This window comes from Grammomys surdaster, unplaced genomic scaffold, assembly GCF_004785775.1.
Source record: "Grammomys surdaster isolate TR1022 unplaced genomic scaffold, NIH_TR_1.0 242, whole genome shotgun sequence".
In the NCBI taxonomy this organism is placed as follows: Eukaryota; Metazoa; Chordata; class Mammalia; order Rodentia; family Muridae; genus Grammomys; species Grammomys surdaster.
In genome coordinates this window covers 5,355,757-5,373,067 of record NW_021604687.1, presented here as the reverse complement: position 1 = coordinate 5,373,067, position 17,311 = coordinate 5,355,757, and the positions used below count along the sequence as shown (strand labels likewise).

Sequence of the window (17,311 nt, the reverse complement as noted above, 5' to 3'; positions counted from 1 at the left end):
CAAGCCTAGGTTGGGGTTGAAGCACTTTACTGCAGGGTGGGGAGAAGGGGCTTTAAATTATTCACTTAAATAAAAATGAGGAGGGGCAGGAAGGGACTCCAGCCCCCAGCCCCGTCCCCTGCCCCTTAGCCCCTCTGCTGTGCCTCTGGACAGCAGCTACACAGGCATGGGCCCCCTGCCCCTTAGCCCCTCTGCTGTGCCTCTTCAGCAGCTACACGGGCATGGGCATCTCGTTGTACTCATCCACACCTTCACACTCGTCAAACACTGGCTCTGCCTCGTTAGCATCCAGCTGTGAGGAGAAAGGAAGGAAGGGTTGACCTTTGTGGAATCATGGGAGAGACTGGAAGGAGAGAGAGGAGGGTGAGGGTGCTTACACATTTCATTTCTCGCTCAGTGAAGATTCGGGTAAGTACCACCATGCGCAAAGGCACTGTGAGGATGAGGATGAAGGGGAAGGCCAGGGAAGCAGCTGTGGACATGACCGCCCAAAGCAGGGCCAGGCAGAGCAACTGCAAGGCAGTGAACAGGTGCATCCGCATGGTCCGAACCTGGAGGCAGAGATGAGGTGAGCCTAGACATACATCCCAGCCAGCCAAGAGTGCCCTTCCCCTCCTCTGGGAGATGAAGTACTACAAGGATTTCCAGGGCTCTTGTGTGCAGGGAGGAGGCAAACAGGCTGGCCAAGGCTGTCCTTCAGTGCAGGAACTAACCTTCTTGACATAGGTAACATCTGGGTGGTGTTTGGGAGGCATGAGTAGCAGGTGCAACCGCTCGTAGAATTGGATCCCATTAAGGGAAGTAACTCCCATGTATAAGAAAATGCCAAAGAGCACAGCCAGGGGGATCTGCCGCAGTAGGTCCCCAATGACCATGGAGAGGCCTGGTAAAGGAGAAGAAACAGTTGGTTCCCTCCAATTGGTAAAGCTGGGGACCTTCCACGGAAGTTGAGGTTCAAAGTATAGGCAGCATACCCACAAGCAGGGCCACCAGCAGCCCTGTCACCCGCTGTTCCTTGACTTCCTGAATCTTGGGTTTGTCCCCAGGTGCCACAGCCTTGCTCATGACAGTGAGTGCGTTGGCATGAGTGACAGAGCGAACAGTGGCAGCAGCCAACCAAGGCAGGCCAAAGAGGGCACAGATGCCACCCATGGCTACAATGAGCAACAGATCGAGATGGAAGCCAGAGCCCTTCTGCAGCATCCTCTCTTTCTTGGAGATGATCAGCCTGGGAGGAGGGAGGCACTGTGAAGCCCAGGCTACTCACAGCATGGGAGATCATATCATTCCAGCGTGGCGCCGCTGGCTGGTTCTGGTCATTTCTGTCCACCCCCCGGGACTGGACCCCCATCACAAAACTGAACTTGTGTCCTTAGCCTGTGCCTTCAGGATTTCCCCTGGCAAGCCCTGCTAGGCTAGCCTGCAGTGCCTGTGCCCTGTCCAACCCCAGCTAACATCAGTGACATTTGTTACCTGGAAAAGAAGCTAGTCAGCCTGGCATTCAGGGTCCCCTGAGGTCACTACCTAAGGGCGATAGGTCCCATATCCCTGAGTCTGACTGAGGGCCCCCTCCCTTAGCGAGGATGGCTCACGTGGTGATCTGTGTCTCCATGAAGATGAGGATGAACACTAGAACAGCAGGCAGCAGGCTGGCCACCATCATCCACACAGGGAAGGGGGTCTTTTCTCCGAGGGGGTTGATGACCCAGCCCCGCTTATCTGGGGCTGTCACTGAGAATCCACTGGGCACACTCAGCTTCTATAAGGCAGAGACAGTGTGCTATTACATGGACCGTACTCAGTGGAACACCAGAACTGAGGGGGTGGAGACAGCCCAGGGTAGCAGCACTTCTCTGCCACTTGTGTGATGCCTTACCTGGGTGTAGGTGTCCTCAATACTGTAATCCACGAGCACCATGATGAGGATAGCGATGGGCACTCCAAAGTCCCCAATCACCCGCCGGATCTAAGAGGGTAAGCACCATGCTCAGAGGCCTTCTATCCCACGCAATCCCCCGATACTTCCAAGCCATTCCCTTCCCGTCTTCAGATCCTCCTCCAGTCCGCAAAAACCACATACCCGGCCAGGGAAGAACCGGCTGTTCTTGAATTTGCGCAGGAAGAAGGCGATGAAGAAAGTGCCAGCCATTAGTACCAGCGACAGCAAGGCTGTGTTGGGCTGGCCCCGGGGCCTCTCCTGCCCAGACCGCCCAGATGTGCTACTGTTGTCCGGTACCAGTGTGGTTGCTGCCCAAGTCATATTGTTACTGCTGCTGTCTGCCTCTGAGTCGTTGGAGACTGAGCAGCCATGGAGGGGATGCTCCTGGAAGATCTGGAAGGGAGTCACACAGGACCATGGGCTGAGCTGGGGCCAGGCTGGATGTCGGTGGTCTAGAGCGGGAGTCTGGCAGAGGCCAGCCTGCCTTCTAGAAGCTCATCTTACTAGGCTAAGAAAATGACTTAGCACTTGCTTCAGCAGCACATGTGCTAAAATTGGATACAGAGAAGATCAGATTATTCCCCGTGCAAGGGATGATATGCAGCTCTCCAGTGTTCCTTATTTTAAAAAACTTGACCCAGTCTATTTTAAGTTAACACTAAATCGTTATCTCAAAAAAAAAAAAAAAAGAAAAAAAATTCACAAATTACCCTCACACAAATTCACATGCACGGAGTCCGACCATAGATATACAAAGTTGTGAAATGTATATGTGGGAACTACTTTCACTTAGTTCATTGGTTTTTGCACCAACATTACTTTTTTCTTTTACTTTATTACATATATTTAGTGTGTGAATGTATGCATGTATACACGTAGGTGAATGTGTGTATGTGTGTGTGTGTGGTGGGGGGAGGCACCCATGGCACCCATTGTGGAGGTCGCAATGACTTTTGGGAAGCAGTTCCCCTACTATTAGGTGGGCCCCCAAAGATCAAATTCAAGTCGTAAGGCTTGCTGGCAAGTAACTTCACCCAGTAGGTCATCTTGCTGGCCCTCTACCAATATTTCATTTTCCCTTTTCAAGACAAGGTCTCTCTGTGCAGCCCCAGCTGGCCTGGAATTCACTATGTAGACTAGGCTGGTCTCAGAATCACAGCAATCTAATGGTCTCTGCATCCTCTGCTGGAGTGCTGGGATAAAAGCTGTACCACTGCACCCAGCCCCAACATTTCAATTTTTTTCTGGAGCTAAGAACCAAACACAGGCTCTTGCACTTGCTAGGCCAGCACTTTACCACTGAGCTAAAACCCTAGTCTCTATTATGGCATTCTGAGAAGAAACCATCTTCATCTTCACTGGCCAAAGGTTGCATGGACCATGTCCTGAAGCAGCTTCTTAAATGTCAATATTTATGGATGGCAATGTTTCTCTTCACATGCCTGTTCAGAATTTCAGATTTTTAAAATCACCAAATATTTTCATAGTCACATGTAGACATCTAGAAAATATTCAGAGGCTTTGGAAACCAACTGTTCAGCTTCATGTTGAGCAAGCATGACACATAATAAAGAATTTGAGCCTGAAAATGAAATCAAAGCAAAAGACCTAGTCGAGACTAGAGTCTGGTATAAGCAAGCATAAGGCTACCTGGGATAGAGAGGGGACGGGAGTGGGAGAGATCCAGAACCCAGGCTGGGCTCCAAAGGCTGAGGAAAGCCATGAGCACGGAGGACTGGGACTCCTGAGCTGCTAATGAAAGTGTATGTTATCCTTATTATTAAAAATATGTGAATTTGGGGCTGGAGAAATGACTTAGCGGTTAAAAGCACAGACTGCTCTTTAGAGGTCCTGAGTTCAATTCCCAGCAACCACATGGTGGCTCACAATCATCTGTAATGGGATCTGATGCCCTCTTCTGGTGTGTCTGAAGACATCAACAGTGCACTCATATACATCAAATAAATAAATCTTTAAGGAAAAAAAAAATGAGTTTTTTAAAAGGTTGATGTGATGCTCGGTGTTGGTGATGATGAGACCATGGAAAGGATGGGGGTGGGGCTGGGGCCAGCAGGCCAGCTGTAGCCCTGTATCTCATCTCTGCCACACTCCCAGTGGGCTTCCTGTTTTATCCACCTCCTCCAACCCTCTCTTGACTCCATGTTACTCTGTGCTCATGAACAGTCTCCAGGGGATGTCAGAATTAGCCTGGCCTGTAGTCCAGAAGGAAGAACCAAGATACAAGACATACAGAGACATAAAATGAAAAAAGCAAGGGCAATGGAAGCCAGCAAAACAGCTCAGTGGGTAAAGGCGCTTGATATCCATCAAAAGGTAAAAGAGTGAGCCAACTCCCTTGGGTTGTCTCCTGAACTCCACATGAGCACTGTGACACAGCTGTGTGTGTGCACACACAGATAACAAATAGAATTGAATTGAAACACTTTCCCCTAAGGACGAGACAGGATGCCCCAGGTTCCTTTGTACCCTATGCATGCCCACCTTGATCAGCTTATAGAAGGTCTCGTAGATGAAGATGAGTGATATGAGGAAGGCAAAGATCTCCTGGGTGAATCGGGAAACAAAGCGGACCAGGAAGCTCCCCTCCAGAGCCACCATGAGCAGGGCCAGGAACACCAGCCAGAAGCCAATCCACACTCGGCCCACCAAGTACTCCAACTGGTTGCTACTGCAGAACTGAACAGGAAAGGTGGGAAGCCCTTAGGAGTGCCAGAAACCATGTCTGGGAAGGATAGTCAAGTGGGATAGAAAGAGGTCTTACCGAGAAGAAGGCCTCCTCAAAGACCAGCAGAGGCCCAGAGAAGCCAATCACGAGCAGTGGCTGAGCCCCCAACAGGCAGAAGATCACTCCCTGGAGTGCTGTGGACATGATCAGCTCTGACACTCCTATCAGGTCCTGCGTCTTCTCCCCTGGAGGGGGAAGAGGAGCAAGCTCAGCACCTGGTGGCCAGGCCTGTGTACATCTGCCACTCCTGGTAAAACCTCTCCTTACCCAGTAGCCCCCCAAAGGTGATGGCAGGAGATAGGGCGGCAAAGTAGATGAAAATAACAGCAGCCAGGCACTGGGGGTCAAGTGCATCGCGGAAGTCACTCAGGTAGTGCGGGTAGCGTCGCCTCACGTCACGGATCAGCCCACCAAAGGGCCGGCCTGTCCTCCGAAGGGGATCATCTTCAGCTGCACCTGCCACCTCTACCATCTGCAGGAGTGCTGCAACCCAGGTCTCCATCAGGGCGCCTGTGGCACCCTCCCATCCACCCCATCAGGCCTTCCTCCATGAATGCAGACCATAGGGCTACAGTCAGAGTCAGGTCAGGTGCCTACAGGCTGTCCACAAGCTCCCTCCTTCAGTTAGCATCACCTGTCCCATGCCTACTTGTACAGGCGTACCCTTATCTTGGGCAGACTTGGGCTCTAGCCCAGCCCCAGGGGGCAGCAGGCGGCCCTGCTCCTCTCGCTTCTTTAGCATCTGGCGTTGGAAATGGGCGACAGAACGAAGCAGCTCCTCGCCCTGCACTTCTGAAGGCGGTAGCACAACACTGCAGTCCAGGAAGGCATTGATAGCAGTCAGCAAGTCGTCTCGTTCATCTGCCAGGTAGGCTGCCTCGTGGAATTGCTGCCCGAGCAGACAGAGATCAGGGAGGCAGAGGCTGAGAACTGGGGCTGTACAAGGTTAGTGGCTGGGGCAGGGTTTCAGGAGAAGGTTGAAGGAGAAGCAGCTGACCTTGTCAGACATGAGGGTGGAGATGGATCGGCCGATCTCATGGTAGTCCATGTTGGCACTGCTGGGGCCCAGCAGCAAGAAGAGGAAACGCACAGGCACAGGCACCTCTAGTACTGCATCTAGCTCCACAGCCTCCCTCAGGCGCACAAAGGCCATGGTAGGTCGGGAGAGGAACTCCACACAGCCTAGGGATGTGGAGCCACTATGGGCAAGAGCAGGTGGCAGGACCCCTCCATTTTCCAAGTCCTGGATGGCCCAAAAGCCTAGCTTCTAACACCCCCCTATCTTCCCCTCACATACCCACGAGGACCACTGTGGCCTCTGCATTCTCAGGGATCTTCTCCAGCAGCTTCAGCTCATGCTTGGACTTGGAGCGGGTAATACCTGCCGGTGGAGCTGGGGGTGGTAGCTCACGCTGGGGGTTGGGGTGGGAGGAACAGGACAGAATTCAGTCCAGGCAGCACCTCCCAAATGCCCTGGCTGCATTTCCACATTGGGTTTGCTCAGACCCTCCCACCAGCCCCTAGGCAGGACCCATTTCCCTTCACCTCTCTATCCACCTCCAGTCGGGTCTCAGGAACACCACCAATGAGAGGCTCAGTGACATGAGGATCACTCTCGGTCCCCTGGGTGTGGTGATGCCCCAGTAGAGAGCCTAGAGAGCCTGCTGAGATGTTTCGGGGGAAGGAGAACTCTTTCTCGTCACTTGGGTGGCTATTGGACAGAGGACAATGAGCGTCAGGCAAGGCCACAGCGGGGCTAGGGCCAAGCAAGCAGGATATGACTGGGTTCTCCTGGCCTGAAGGCCATACCTGTGCTTCAGCAGAAGGGCTCGTAGCACATTGGCTCTATCCTCTGCCTTGATCTGGTCAGAGATGACCATCTGCTCGACTACCTGATGGGCCACCCCAGGCAGGGTCTGCTGATCGAGGTCTAAGAGCACAGCTCCTGCCATAAGGTGGTAGAGAGAACTTGTCACCCCAGAAACAGTAGCAACAGTAGGGAGCAGATAGGAGGGGGAGTGGGGACAGGCTGAGCAGCCAGGAGATGTAGGCCGGCGCCTAGACCTGAGTGCCAGCTCTGCTCCTAAAGCCTCTGCCAATTTATCTATCTGACCTCTTTGTCCCCATCCTTTTCCCCTCCTAGGAATACTAAACAAGGCTGACTGAAACTACCACGATTTAGTTATCTGATGTCCTATCCAAGGAGCGCCCAGCTTAGGTTACCCAGGGCACCCACTCTAGCTATGCCCTCTTTGATGTTAGAAAGTTATTCCCAGTGCTAACCCACAGTGCTGCCTCCCCATGATGTCCCCAGGGTCCTAGATCTCCCTCATGTTCCAGCTGGCCTGTAGCCTTGTCTACATGGCAACCTGGAATCAACCGAAAGCTCCCAGACTTCCTGCTTCACTTCTGCAAGCACAGAAGGGGGCTTGCTGGTCACTCAAAAACATATAGAAATGAAATTCCTGTCAAAAGCTACCAGACACTTATCTGGCAAGGTCAACTTTCCAGAACAAAGAACTAAGGAATAAATAGACTCAAGTGCTCTGAGCAGCCCAAACAGCCTAAGAGATAAAGCTCTCCCTCTGGCGTTTCACCCAAAGCCCAGAAACCTCACTTGCAGCCGATTTGCTTTCTGTTTGGAAACAATTCCAACAACGGATATCTCAGTCCTCAGCTGCTTAGAAACAACCTTTCAAAGAACAACTGGGAGTGATTGCCCAACAGGAAGGAGGAAGAAAATCTACTGGAGTCCCGCACCTGTGGTTTTTCAGTGAAGCTGAGACAGTCTTACAGGTTAGGTAATATTCCCAGCCCCTCTAAGACATTAATGCAGAGACTGGGTGTGGTAGTACATGCCAGTAATTCCAGGACTCAGGAGGTAAAGGCAGAAGGATAAGGAGTTCAAGGTGAGTACCAACTACACAGTGAGTTCAAAGTTAGTCTTGGGGCATTTGAAACATATCTCTAAAACAAGGCGTGCCAGGAATTTCAGGCGTTTTCCATAAAAATTTCTGCTCTCAAGTTGTCTTACCACCTAAAAAGAAAAGCTTCAGTTTTAGAGCTAGAAGCAAAGAGTTCTTGTAGCAGGTAAATCAAAGTGTACCATGGGCCAGCGTCCTGCGGAGCTCCAGGAGGCTGCGGAAGGACAGTGAGGCCACGTGAGGCTTCCCCCAGCGCTCAGTCTCCTCTTCCACGTCCTCCTCAAATTTTATCCAGCGGGCTGTCTCCCGCCACTGAGGCTCCTGGTTCTTGTCCAACAGCAACTCATTCAGTTCCACAAACACCTTGGGACGAGATGAGAAAGCGCTACAGGAAACAGTACCAGAGGATGCTGGGAATCTACCACCAGAGAAACAGCATCAGAAGGGGCAGGTGCATGGGCCATGATGGTGCACAGGCACGCATGACTGATTAATCAGATGTGAATTTCCCTCATCTGCAAAATGGCAATGATGCCCACCTCCACGGCAGAGAGAGAACTGAGCCAAATCTGTGAACAGGACTCAGAGCCAAGTGGAATCACCCTGCGAGGAAGCCCTAGGTTTCTGAAGACCTACACAGGACTGACAAGACTAGCAGCAGCTGAGTGGTGGAGTATTCCTGTAGTCGCAGCCCCTGGGACACCATGGCACAGAGGGCTGAGGCAGAACTGCCTTGAGTCTGTGGCCAGTCTGGGTTCCATAGTGAATCCCAAGACAGTCTAGACTACAAAGTGAAACCCTCATCTCACTCAGCCTCCCTCCCTGAAAAAACTGCAAATAAGAATGCCAGGGGACAGCCACCTCTCTAGGACAGTGCCAGGGGGTGGTAGGAAAAGACTTGCTGGGGATCAGAACAGGCCCTAGCTGGGCAGTGGCCAGCTGGGTGGTGTAGGTACAACATGACCTTGGACTGGACACTCAGCACAGGTGCAATTTACTATAGTGCTGTTGTACTTCAATAAAAACATTAAAAAAAACACATACTATGTCAAAGTTCAGAGCCCTACACTCTAAAATGGGCAGTGTCCTTAAATAACAAAGTAATCTTGGCCAAGGAATAGAGCTGGTTTATGGCCGGTACCACCTGGCCTACCACTTTCACCAGCTGTTGGAAGGGAGATTGGGCTTTGAAAATGAAGTGTTACAGCCAGGCAGTGGTGGCGCACACCTTTAATCCCAGCACTTGGGAGACAGAGTTAGGCAGATTACATGGAGGGAGCCTGAAGGTTCTTTTGTATTTTCTCCTGCAGACCACTTACTGAAGCTGACCAGCAGATGGCCTTGGTACACATCTCACTGAAGGCTCAGACCTGAAGCACAGTACCATTCATGAGATCACACTGCCCTAAAGATACAGTGGGCAGCCACTCTGAGCTCCATGAGGATGGAGGCCACTCTGAGCTCCATGTCACTACTGGTCTGCACAGTGGAAGGGGAGGAGATGGAAGACATGAAGTAGACAGGTGTACCTCGCTGGGCAGTGGTGGCGCACACCTTTAATCCCAGCACTTGGGAGGCAGAGGCAGGCGGATTTCTGAGTTCGAGGCTAGCCTGGTCTACAGAGTGAGTTCCAGGACAGCCAGGGCTACACAGAGAAACCCTGTCTCAAGAACAAAACAAAACAAAACAAAAAACAAAAAAAAACAAACAAAACAAAAGACAGGTGTACCTCATGGGGCTTATGGGGGGCCCGTGGTCGTGCCCGAGGTGTGGGGCCAGGCTCTCGACCTTCCCGGGTAGCTTGTGTAGACCCTTTGGCATTCTTCCTCACCAGGTGTCGCCGTACCCCAGGAACATCCTCAAACCGGTGACCTGAGGACAAGCAGAGAACCAGGATCAGTTTCTTACTTCTCTTATCCTGTGTCCTACCAATGATGAGACTGCCGTAGGCCCCAGCAGCACTTACTTTTCATGAGGTCAAGGTCAGCTGTGGCCAGCGTCTGAGCCTCACTTTCATCAGTAGGGACCCTGGGCAACAGTGCCTGCTCCACCCCTGTCATACTGCCAATTCGTCTTCTTTCCTGAAGGTTGTAACTTCGATGTCCAGGCTGGGCTTTGGTCAAGGGACGCCCTGCGGCACCTCCGTCATCACCTCCAGCTGTGCCGCTGGCCACCGCCACCATCTCCTCCACCAGAGTTCTACAGACAGAACAGCCATGAGCCCCTAAAGTCAGCTTCTTTCCTAGGCAGAAAACCACATGTACCTCGGCCGGCCTGGCTTCCACTCTTGGAAGGCAGGCAATAGGGAGACTGAGGATTCTGACAGTCCACAGCCCGTGTCTGAAGCCCAGCTCTAGCCTTTCATGGCTGTACAGCCCCAGCAGTTCCACAAGGCTCATCTGGACAGAAACCTTCCTCACAATGTGGCCAAAGGCCAGCACTCCTTGGTGTTTTAGAAGGTGAGATTTAACTTAGTATTTACCAACATTCCCTTGCCCCTTTAACCTGGAAATGAGCTTTGAAACTGTAGCAGATACCCTACCAACGCTTTGCCCCTCAGAGACACTCTAGCAAACTCCTATTCTCTGCCAACACCAGCATCCACTCAGCCCATGGCCTTGCTGTGCCAGTCTTGCCTGCTTCTTTCCTTCCTCAGTGTCAGGCTTTCCTGCGGCTCCCACCTGTTCCCCTGACAGCCTGGCATGCAGTTAACCTATGCACTTGCTCCCTAGAGGGGCACCGTGCCCTTTATTTCCATAGCACGTCACACTGCTTGGTACCCAGAAAACAACAGGTCCGTGATAGTTGTAACCTTGAGGTTTCATTCAAAGTCATTTCCTCCTGGAAGCCTTCTCTGGCTAGTGCCTTCAACCTCCTATCTATTACTGATTCTGCCGGAGCTGGATCACTGGATGTAGTTGTGTTCGACTACCACCTCAAGTGGTAACATTTGCTTTTCAAATGGGTGTCCTGGCAACTCCCAGAAACAAGAGGGGGCTCCAGCAGGTACTTTGTCCTTGGTCCAGTGCCTAAGCCAGTGCTGGGGAAGGGGGCAGCTTAGATTAATAAGCTACCTTATAATCCATATCAAGGCCAGTGAGCCCCATTCTGTCACGCTGTGCCCTCCTCAGCATCCACTCAGCCCATGGCCTTGCTGTATGTGAGGCCTTGCATGTAAGAGGCAGGCCGCTACCATCCTTCACACCTTCTCCCTGCTCTAGTGAGGAGATGTCTACTTGGGTCACTGAGAGTACAGTGTACTTACCCTGTCTGTGCCCCTTTGCTGGCCCGGGGAGCTGCCTCCTGGTGGGGTGTCTGTGTAGGGGGAGATGGGCTAGTTCTCTCTGCCTTCCTTTCTGTACCTTCATCCTCTTGTAGAAAGAACTGCAACAGGTGCAACAGGAACCCACATGGAAAGGTAAGGCCAGGCCAGGACCCTGGAGACATCTCCCTTCCGAGGGGCCTAGGTACCACTTACCTGAACTGCAGAGGGTGTAGTGGCAGGAGATGGTTGTTGTGGGGGAGCTCTGAACCCTTCAGCTTCACCGGTTTCATCCTCATCTTCCTCCCCTTCCTCAATAGTGGGGGTCTCTCCAGTGGGAGAGGCTCCAGGGCGCCTCCGAGGTTTCCGTCCTGGGCCCTGGGGAGTCTTGCGACGGCGGGCATCAGGAGGCAGGTGGGTGGAGAGTGGATGATGGATATGGTGGGAGGACTGGCGGTGGTCTGCAGGGAGGAGGGGCTTGACTGCAGGCAGGCCCAGCATTCTCTCTCCCACTATTACCCAGCCCATTCTCTGTTGAACAGTCTAACCTGATCCCTCAGCCTCCCTTCCCCTGTCTGCCTCCTCACATTCAAAGTCTTCCTCTCCATAGCTGCGGCCTGGCTCGTCCCCTCCTCGGGATCCGGCCTCCTGGAGGATCTCCTCAAACCGCTCCACACCTAAGGTACGAAGTTCATCTTCCTCTTGCTCAGGGAATGCAGGTGTTCCGGGGCTCAGGCTCTCTGGCTCTGGCTGTGAGAGGGAAGCGTGGAGGGAACACGTGGGGTTCACTGGGATTTGTACCCAAAAGCCCTGACCTGTCCAGCACTTGAGATCCAGTAATGCCAGTAACCTATAATCTCCAACACACAAACTAAGTCTCCATGTACAGCAACATGCAGGGACCTAATCCCACATCCTAAGCAACTATGATCTCCAATGCCAGGGACCTAGCTCCCCAGCATTTACCCCTCTTGTGTGTATAGTCGGGCCCAATCAACCCAGGGCAGGCCCACACTAGAAGACACCACAGAATTCTCTGTCTAGCCCTTCCAAAATGGGGCAGAATGTGAACTTCCCTGTTACTGTGGCAGAAGAAATTCCTTTGGCTGGAGGATAACTGCTGAGCCTTAAAAGTAGCTTCTGAAGGCATCTATGCTAACTGCCCCAGAGTAGACCTGAGTCAAATCTATCCCTGCCTGGACAGGAATGAATGCTCTTGCTTGCCCAGAAAGCCCCCATCCCCTTCCGTAGCAGCACAAATGCCCACCCCAGCAGGCAGCACTACCTTCCCCTCACAGCCAGCCAGCCAGCCCCGCCCCTCACCCCACCCCCACATCCCCCCCACCTGAGTCATCCTGCGGGAGTGCAGCAGCTGACAGCACCGGTGAGGCCGGTGCTGGCCAGAACTGCAGGAAAGCTCGGCCTGCTATCCGACCAGCAGCATTGGTCCAGCCCCCCGCCCCCCCCCCCCCCCAGCAGGTTTCAGCTCCAGGCGCCACCACCAAATATTTGCTCAAGAGCTCCAGGACCTGAAGGGCATCAGGACCTCCAAAGGCCAGGGTATGCCGTCCCTTCTGTAGCAGTGCCAGCTGCTACGGCAAGGAAGAGCCAGGGTGGAGGAGGATCAGTCTTGGGGAGACATGCAGGGGTAGAAGTGGGGAACAGAAAAAAAACCACCTAGGGCAGGCACGGACAGGGACTGGAGAAGGGAGGTCCTGCCTAGCTCATCTCTCTGCAGCTCTAGCAGGCTATCCCAGGCACTTGCCCCATTCCCACTAGAAGCAGCTGGACAGGAAGGAGCCGGCAGTGAGGAAGCAGCTAAGGAGCCAGCAAAGCACCAGCTCCTGAGGAGCTTGTGGGGAGGGGGAATGGGTTATCTCCTCCAACCTGAGGTCGTAGGAGGAAGTCCATGGCGGCAGGGGTGAACCTAGAAGAAGGGGGAGGGCACTAGCCAGTGTCCCTTCCCAGTCACGTGCCCCGATGGGCCACGGTGACCAATATAATGCGGCTGATTGTGCCACCAGAGTTAATCATTAGAGTTCTTAGGAAAATCAGAAGAGGGCCATGTGGGGTAGTGGCCACATTGGGGAGGGTGGGAGGGCAGGCCTGGATAGCACGTGGGCCAGGGGCGGGGCCAGTCACTGCCGGCAAGCTCTAACTAGAGTCTTGGTGTGTGCGTGTAGACCTCCTTGGGGGCCTATGCAGTTAAGACCCAATCAAAGTTAACAGGGTTTAAAAGCCAGGGTCCTCAAAACTTCTCCTCCAACTGCAGCTAAACTGTGCTCAACTTCTCAAACAAATGGAGGCCACCTGTCCCCCCCTTCCCCATTTCAGCATCCTCACACACTCTGCAAAGTCTGGGTGTGAATGGCTGTGCTTCTCAATCCAGCACAGCCTTTTTTTGTAGTTTCTTCACCCCACCAACTCCCACTGGAGCCCGGGCCAGAGAACCTATCTCTCTGGGCCAGCTCACCTGCAGACAGGGCTTACCGTGTGCAAAGAATCTGCGCCCGAGGCGGGGCGCCTGGGGGCGCTGCTCATGGCCAAATCTTAGCCCTTCTCGCTGTCGCTTCGGCTTTCAGGGCAACAAGGTGGAGGCATAACCTGAGTGGGGGAAAGGGCTAGTCACCATCGGTGAAGAGTAGGCCAGCCCACAGCCCAGCTCGAAGAAGGAAAGGAGCTTCAGTTGTCTGCCGCTCCAATGTCTCCGACCAACCGTACAAGATCTTTCTAGACTACAAAGGGCCTCACAGTGGCCCCTTAGAGGTGGCAAGAACAAAGAGCAAAGTATGTATAGAAAAGAGAAGACCAGAGTTGGACTGCACAAAGTCTGGCACAAAGACAGCTGAGACAACAGAGACAGAAAGGGAAGAGGCACACGACGAGGCAGGAAGGAGTCAAGGCCTAGCCCTGGAAAGAAAGTAGAAGAGATGAGGGAGGGAATGATAAAGAACAGAAAGATTGGGAGTGAAGCTCCAGACAGGAACAGGAACCAGGGCCCCCTGGAGGTGAGCCTGAGACCAGAAAGGGGTGTGGTAGGGAGTGAGACACCCCACAGAGCAAGAGGGGTGTGGAGGCCAGGGCAACTGGCTTCCCAAACAGAAAGGAGAGGGACTAGAAAGAACTTTGGAGAGAACCCAGAAGGGAAAACAGGTACAGAGTGGCTGCCCCCACAAGGCAGGCAGGCCAGCAGCACTGCTACCCCCTAGACATAAGACAGAAACAGGCTCCCCAGCACAGAACAGGAACCCAGCTCCACTCACTCAGTAGGAAGAACAGAGGAGCTGGACAGCGGACTTATAATGGGGGAGGGGCACGTGACATCGTCAGGGGGGTGGGCACAGAAACCCTGAGGGGGCAGTCTCTCTATTCCTTCCCTCCCTAGCCCTGGGCCAGGAAAATCTGAGTGGCAGGACAGCCCTCCTGACGATGACTGTAGGTTGTGAGCTGTGATGGGGGTAGAGGGAACCCAACCAGTGCAAACTGGGGTGCCATGTAGTGAGGGCACCACCCAGTGCTCTCTAAAGATAACAATACTAAGCGGCCTGAGTGCTGCTGGGGATGTGAGGTTGCCTGATTTATGGCTACCTTGGCAATGAGATGGGCTAGTATAGGATCAAATAATAGAGGTCTGGGGGGATCAGCCCAGGGTGGGGAGTCTGGGCCACACATTCCTGGCAAAAACTCCAACTCAGCTGACTTCTCTTTCCACCTCCCCCCTAAGCAGGCCTTAAGCCAGGGCCCATCGGTGTGGGGGAGAGGTGTCAGGGAGGGAACCTGGTCTAGGAGGGGTATAGGGAATCTGTGTTCACCACCTGCAGGCGCTTACTCCCACCTCCAGGCTTTGCCCTCAGTATGTTCCACCACCAAGCCCTCCTCCCTCTACCCATGCACCCCCCCCCCCGCCCCTGCTGTCGTAGAATACAAAGCAGCCTCTGTCCAGGGCATCGGTACCGATAATCCTAGTGGGGGCACATTCCCCGGACCAGCCCCGACGGGCCCGAAGGATTAGCATCTCTCCCCCAGCCCAACGGATTAGCACTCCGGACCCCCACTTGGGCATTAACCATTCCCCAAGTGAATTCGTACATTCCACAGCTCTTGGCTGTGGGGCTGGTGGGGGCGGAGAGAGTTTGATAAAATAGACCCAGATTTGAGGCAGCGCTCTCTCCACACCCAAGCAAGGAGCTCCCTACAGAGAAGGCAGCCCCCTAGGACTCAAACTTCAGGCTCGTCCCTCCCACCCTCACCCAGCTGCTCTCCCTTCTGTCTGACCTCTTGTCCTGACCTGACCCGCCAACCCTTTTCACGGCTCCACCTCTCAATCCCGAGATCTGGGGGGTTGCGGTCCCAGGCAACCCCCAAACTGGAGAGTTTCTGGGGCAGAGGGTCGTCTGGAACCCGTCCGGGAGTGGGAGAGCAAGCTGAAGGCAGCAGCTCCCTGAGACTACCCACTCCTGGTGACAGGGGGCGCGGCACCTTGGCTTTAGGTAACTCTTAAGAGACGGACCCCGGAATCTCGCTTCCGACCCGTACTCCCACTAACCTCCCCATCCTTCTCCCTAAGACCTCGCTCCCTGCGCCCCAGTCCCCGCCCTTTCCTCCACTTCCACTCCCTCGGCGCCCGAGTCTCCAGTCCACCCCCCCTCCTCCGCGGCCCTCACCCTCCCTCTCCGCCACCTAACTGCTTACCCGCTAGCTCTAGATTTCGTGTCCCGGGGGTCTCCGGGTCTCCCCTGATCCTCCGGAACCCTCGCGCGCTCCCGACGATTTCCCGGTGCCCACCCCGGGGCGCGCCCCCGCCGCTCCCAACTTCTCCCAACTCAACTTTCCCCCGCGCCGCGGGCAGGCCAGCCTCCAGCGTGCGCGCCCCCCGCAGAGCGCCGTGCGCGCCCCCGGCGCGGCTAGTTGAGAGGCGGAAAGCGGACGCTGAGACTCCGCGGCGGGGGCGCGCTCCCAGGCACAGCCCGACACCGCCGGCGCGGCACCCGGGCTGTTCCCCCCCACCCGAGGCGAGGCTCCGGGGCGCCTGCTCTTGGCTTTAGTGAGCCACCTCTGGGAGGAAAGAAGCCAGCTTCACGTTGGGGATCGAGGGCGTGGAGTAGGGCCAGGAAATTGAGGCGCAGGGAGTTGAACTACAGAGTTTTGACCTTAAGGTTCTTCAGGGCCCCCGCCCAAATAACACCACTGGCTCCAAGGAAGCTCCGGTGTCTGCCTGAGAGAACGGGTGGCAGGCGAATGTGAGGTGTAATGACGCTGGAGCTGGGTGGCCGTGACCCTGAACTGATGGAAAACAAGACAACTTGTTGAAGATTCCTCACTTTCCCTAGAACTACCTCTGTGCCGAATGGAACCCTACTCACAGCCGACACCTCTATTTTAAAGACCTTTGCGTGTCATCTTGTTTTCTCAACTAAATTATCAATTATTTCAGATAAAGAATACATTTTATGCGTCTTCAGTCTGCCACGTGGGCAAATCACAATATTGTTTATGCAAAAGCACTCAGATTTAAGTGAGTTAATTAACAAACGGTTAGCGCCTACTCAGGTTCCGGCGCTGAGGAATGCTGTTTGGGGCCGTTTTTGCTCGGTTCACAGCCCTCAAGAATGCAATCATGAGACAATTAGAGAGTAGTGCAAGAAAATCTATAATCAGCTCCTTTATAGGGTGAGGTAAAGGCTGCTTGCTGCAAGTGTAGCATCTGTCTGTGGTCTTGTCTGTTGAGGGAAGTAACTGACCTGCCAGTCTTCGTGGGCCACACCCTGGCTGACTCCAGTGGGCCTGCTCTGAAGACTGGGATCTGGGGGACACCCAGGCTCCAGTCAGCTGGCCTCGGCATGTCAAAGTGGAGCCGCTGGAGTCCGGTGGGTTTCGAGACGATAAAATGGGCCCAGCAGAAAGGGGACTCTGGCGTGTGTCCTTCCACTCAAATCCAGACTCTAACGGGGCACACCTGTCTCGCTGCCCAGCCCTGTGGTCAGCTGGTCCCTGTGAGGTCATCAGCAGTAAGACATCGCTCAGAATCATTCCCCAATCAGTCCTGGGGTCACCCGGTGGCCTAGTGAGAGGTGAAAACTAGTGCTGAAGCTGTCAGAAGGTCGCTGGTGACTCAAAACACCCAACCAGGTCAGAGCCGGGCCAACAGCGCTCGGGATCTAGGCCGTCAAACGCAAACTTCAAGCAGAGAGCACCCCACCCCCACCCTCACTGTATTCTGGAACGCGTAGTCCCGGAGCGGCCCTTTTCTGGAAGGCTGTGAGCACAGAAAAGGAATAATAACAAGAGCGGGGCACACTGGGAGCCTCCGCGCCTTGGCGGAGACGCCCGAAAAGCGGACACGCGATGCTTCCTGGGAGTTGAAGTTCAAGGTTTGCCTCCGCGATGGAAACGAGTCCCTGGAGTTGATCGCTGCAGAGAGCCCGAGCGCAGCCTGTTGG

General features: G+C 54.1%; 1 protein-coding gene and 1 long non-coding RNA gene across 4 annotated transcripts; one reads left to right on the top strand and one right to left on the bottom strand.

The window, feature by feature from the left end:
• Window positions 1–10: 10 nt before the first annotated feature.
• On the bottom strand, window positions 11–17,098 carry Slc4a2 (solute carrier family 4 member 2). Of its 3 annotated transcripts, none has more exons than XM_028774612.1 (23): window positions 16,613–17,098; window positions 13,362–13,475; window positions 11,459–11,621; window positions 11,088–11,332; window positions 10,875–10,993; window positions 9,576–9,808; window positions 9,339–9,481; window positions 7,792–7,972; window positions 6,495–6,630; window positions 6,231–6,396; window positions 5,983–6,097; window positions 5,683–5,867; window positions 5,349–5,574; window positions 4,953–5,168; window positions 4,722–4,870; window positions 4,442–4,636; window positions 2,081–2,332; window positions 1,877–1,966; window positions 1,593–1,759; window positions 975–1,228; window positions 714–883; window positions 378–551; window positions 11–292 (listed from the first exon to the last, which is right to left on the bottom strand). In XM_028774612.1, the coding sequence occupies exons 2-23, from the start codon at window positions 13,410–13,412 to the stop codon at window positions 212–214; spliced, it is 3,711 nt and encodes a 1,236-aa protein (XP_028630445.1). In that variant the 5' UTR covers window positions 13,413–13,475; window positions 16,613–17,098; the 3' UTR covers window positions 11–211. The 3 variants fall into 3 exon arrangements, with proteins under 3 accessions (XP_028630445.1, XP_028630444.1, XP_028630446.1); XM_028774611.1 differs by lacking the exon at window positions 16,613–17,098 and adding an exon at window positions 15,564–15,767; XM_028774613.1 differs by lacking the exons at window positions 13,362–13,475; window positions 16,613–17,098 and adding an exon at window positions 12,759–12,837.
• LOC114626973 lies at window positions 265–2,645 on the top strand. Its single transcript, XR_003712323.1, has 2 exons — window positions 265–568; window positions 1,047–2,645. It is a non-coding gene; the product is annotated as an uncharacterized LOC114626973 (long non-coding RNA).
• Window positions 17,099–17,311: the final 213 nt, after the last annotated feature.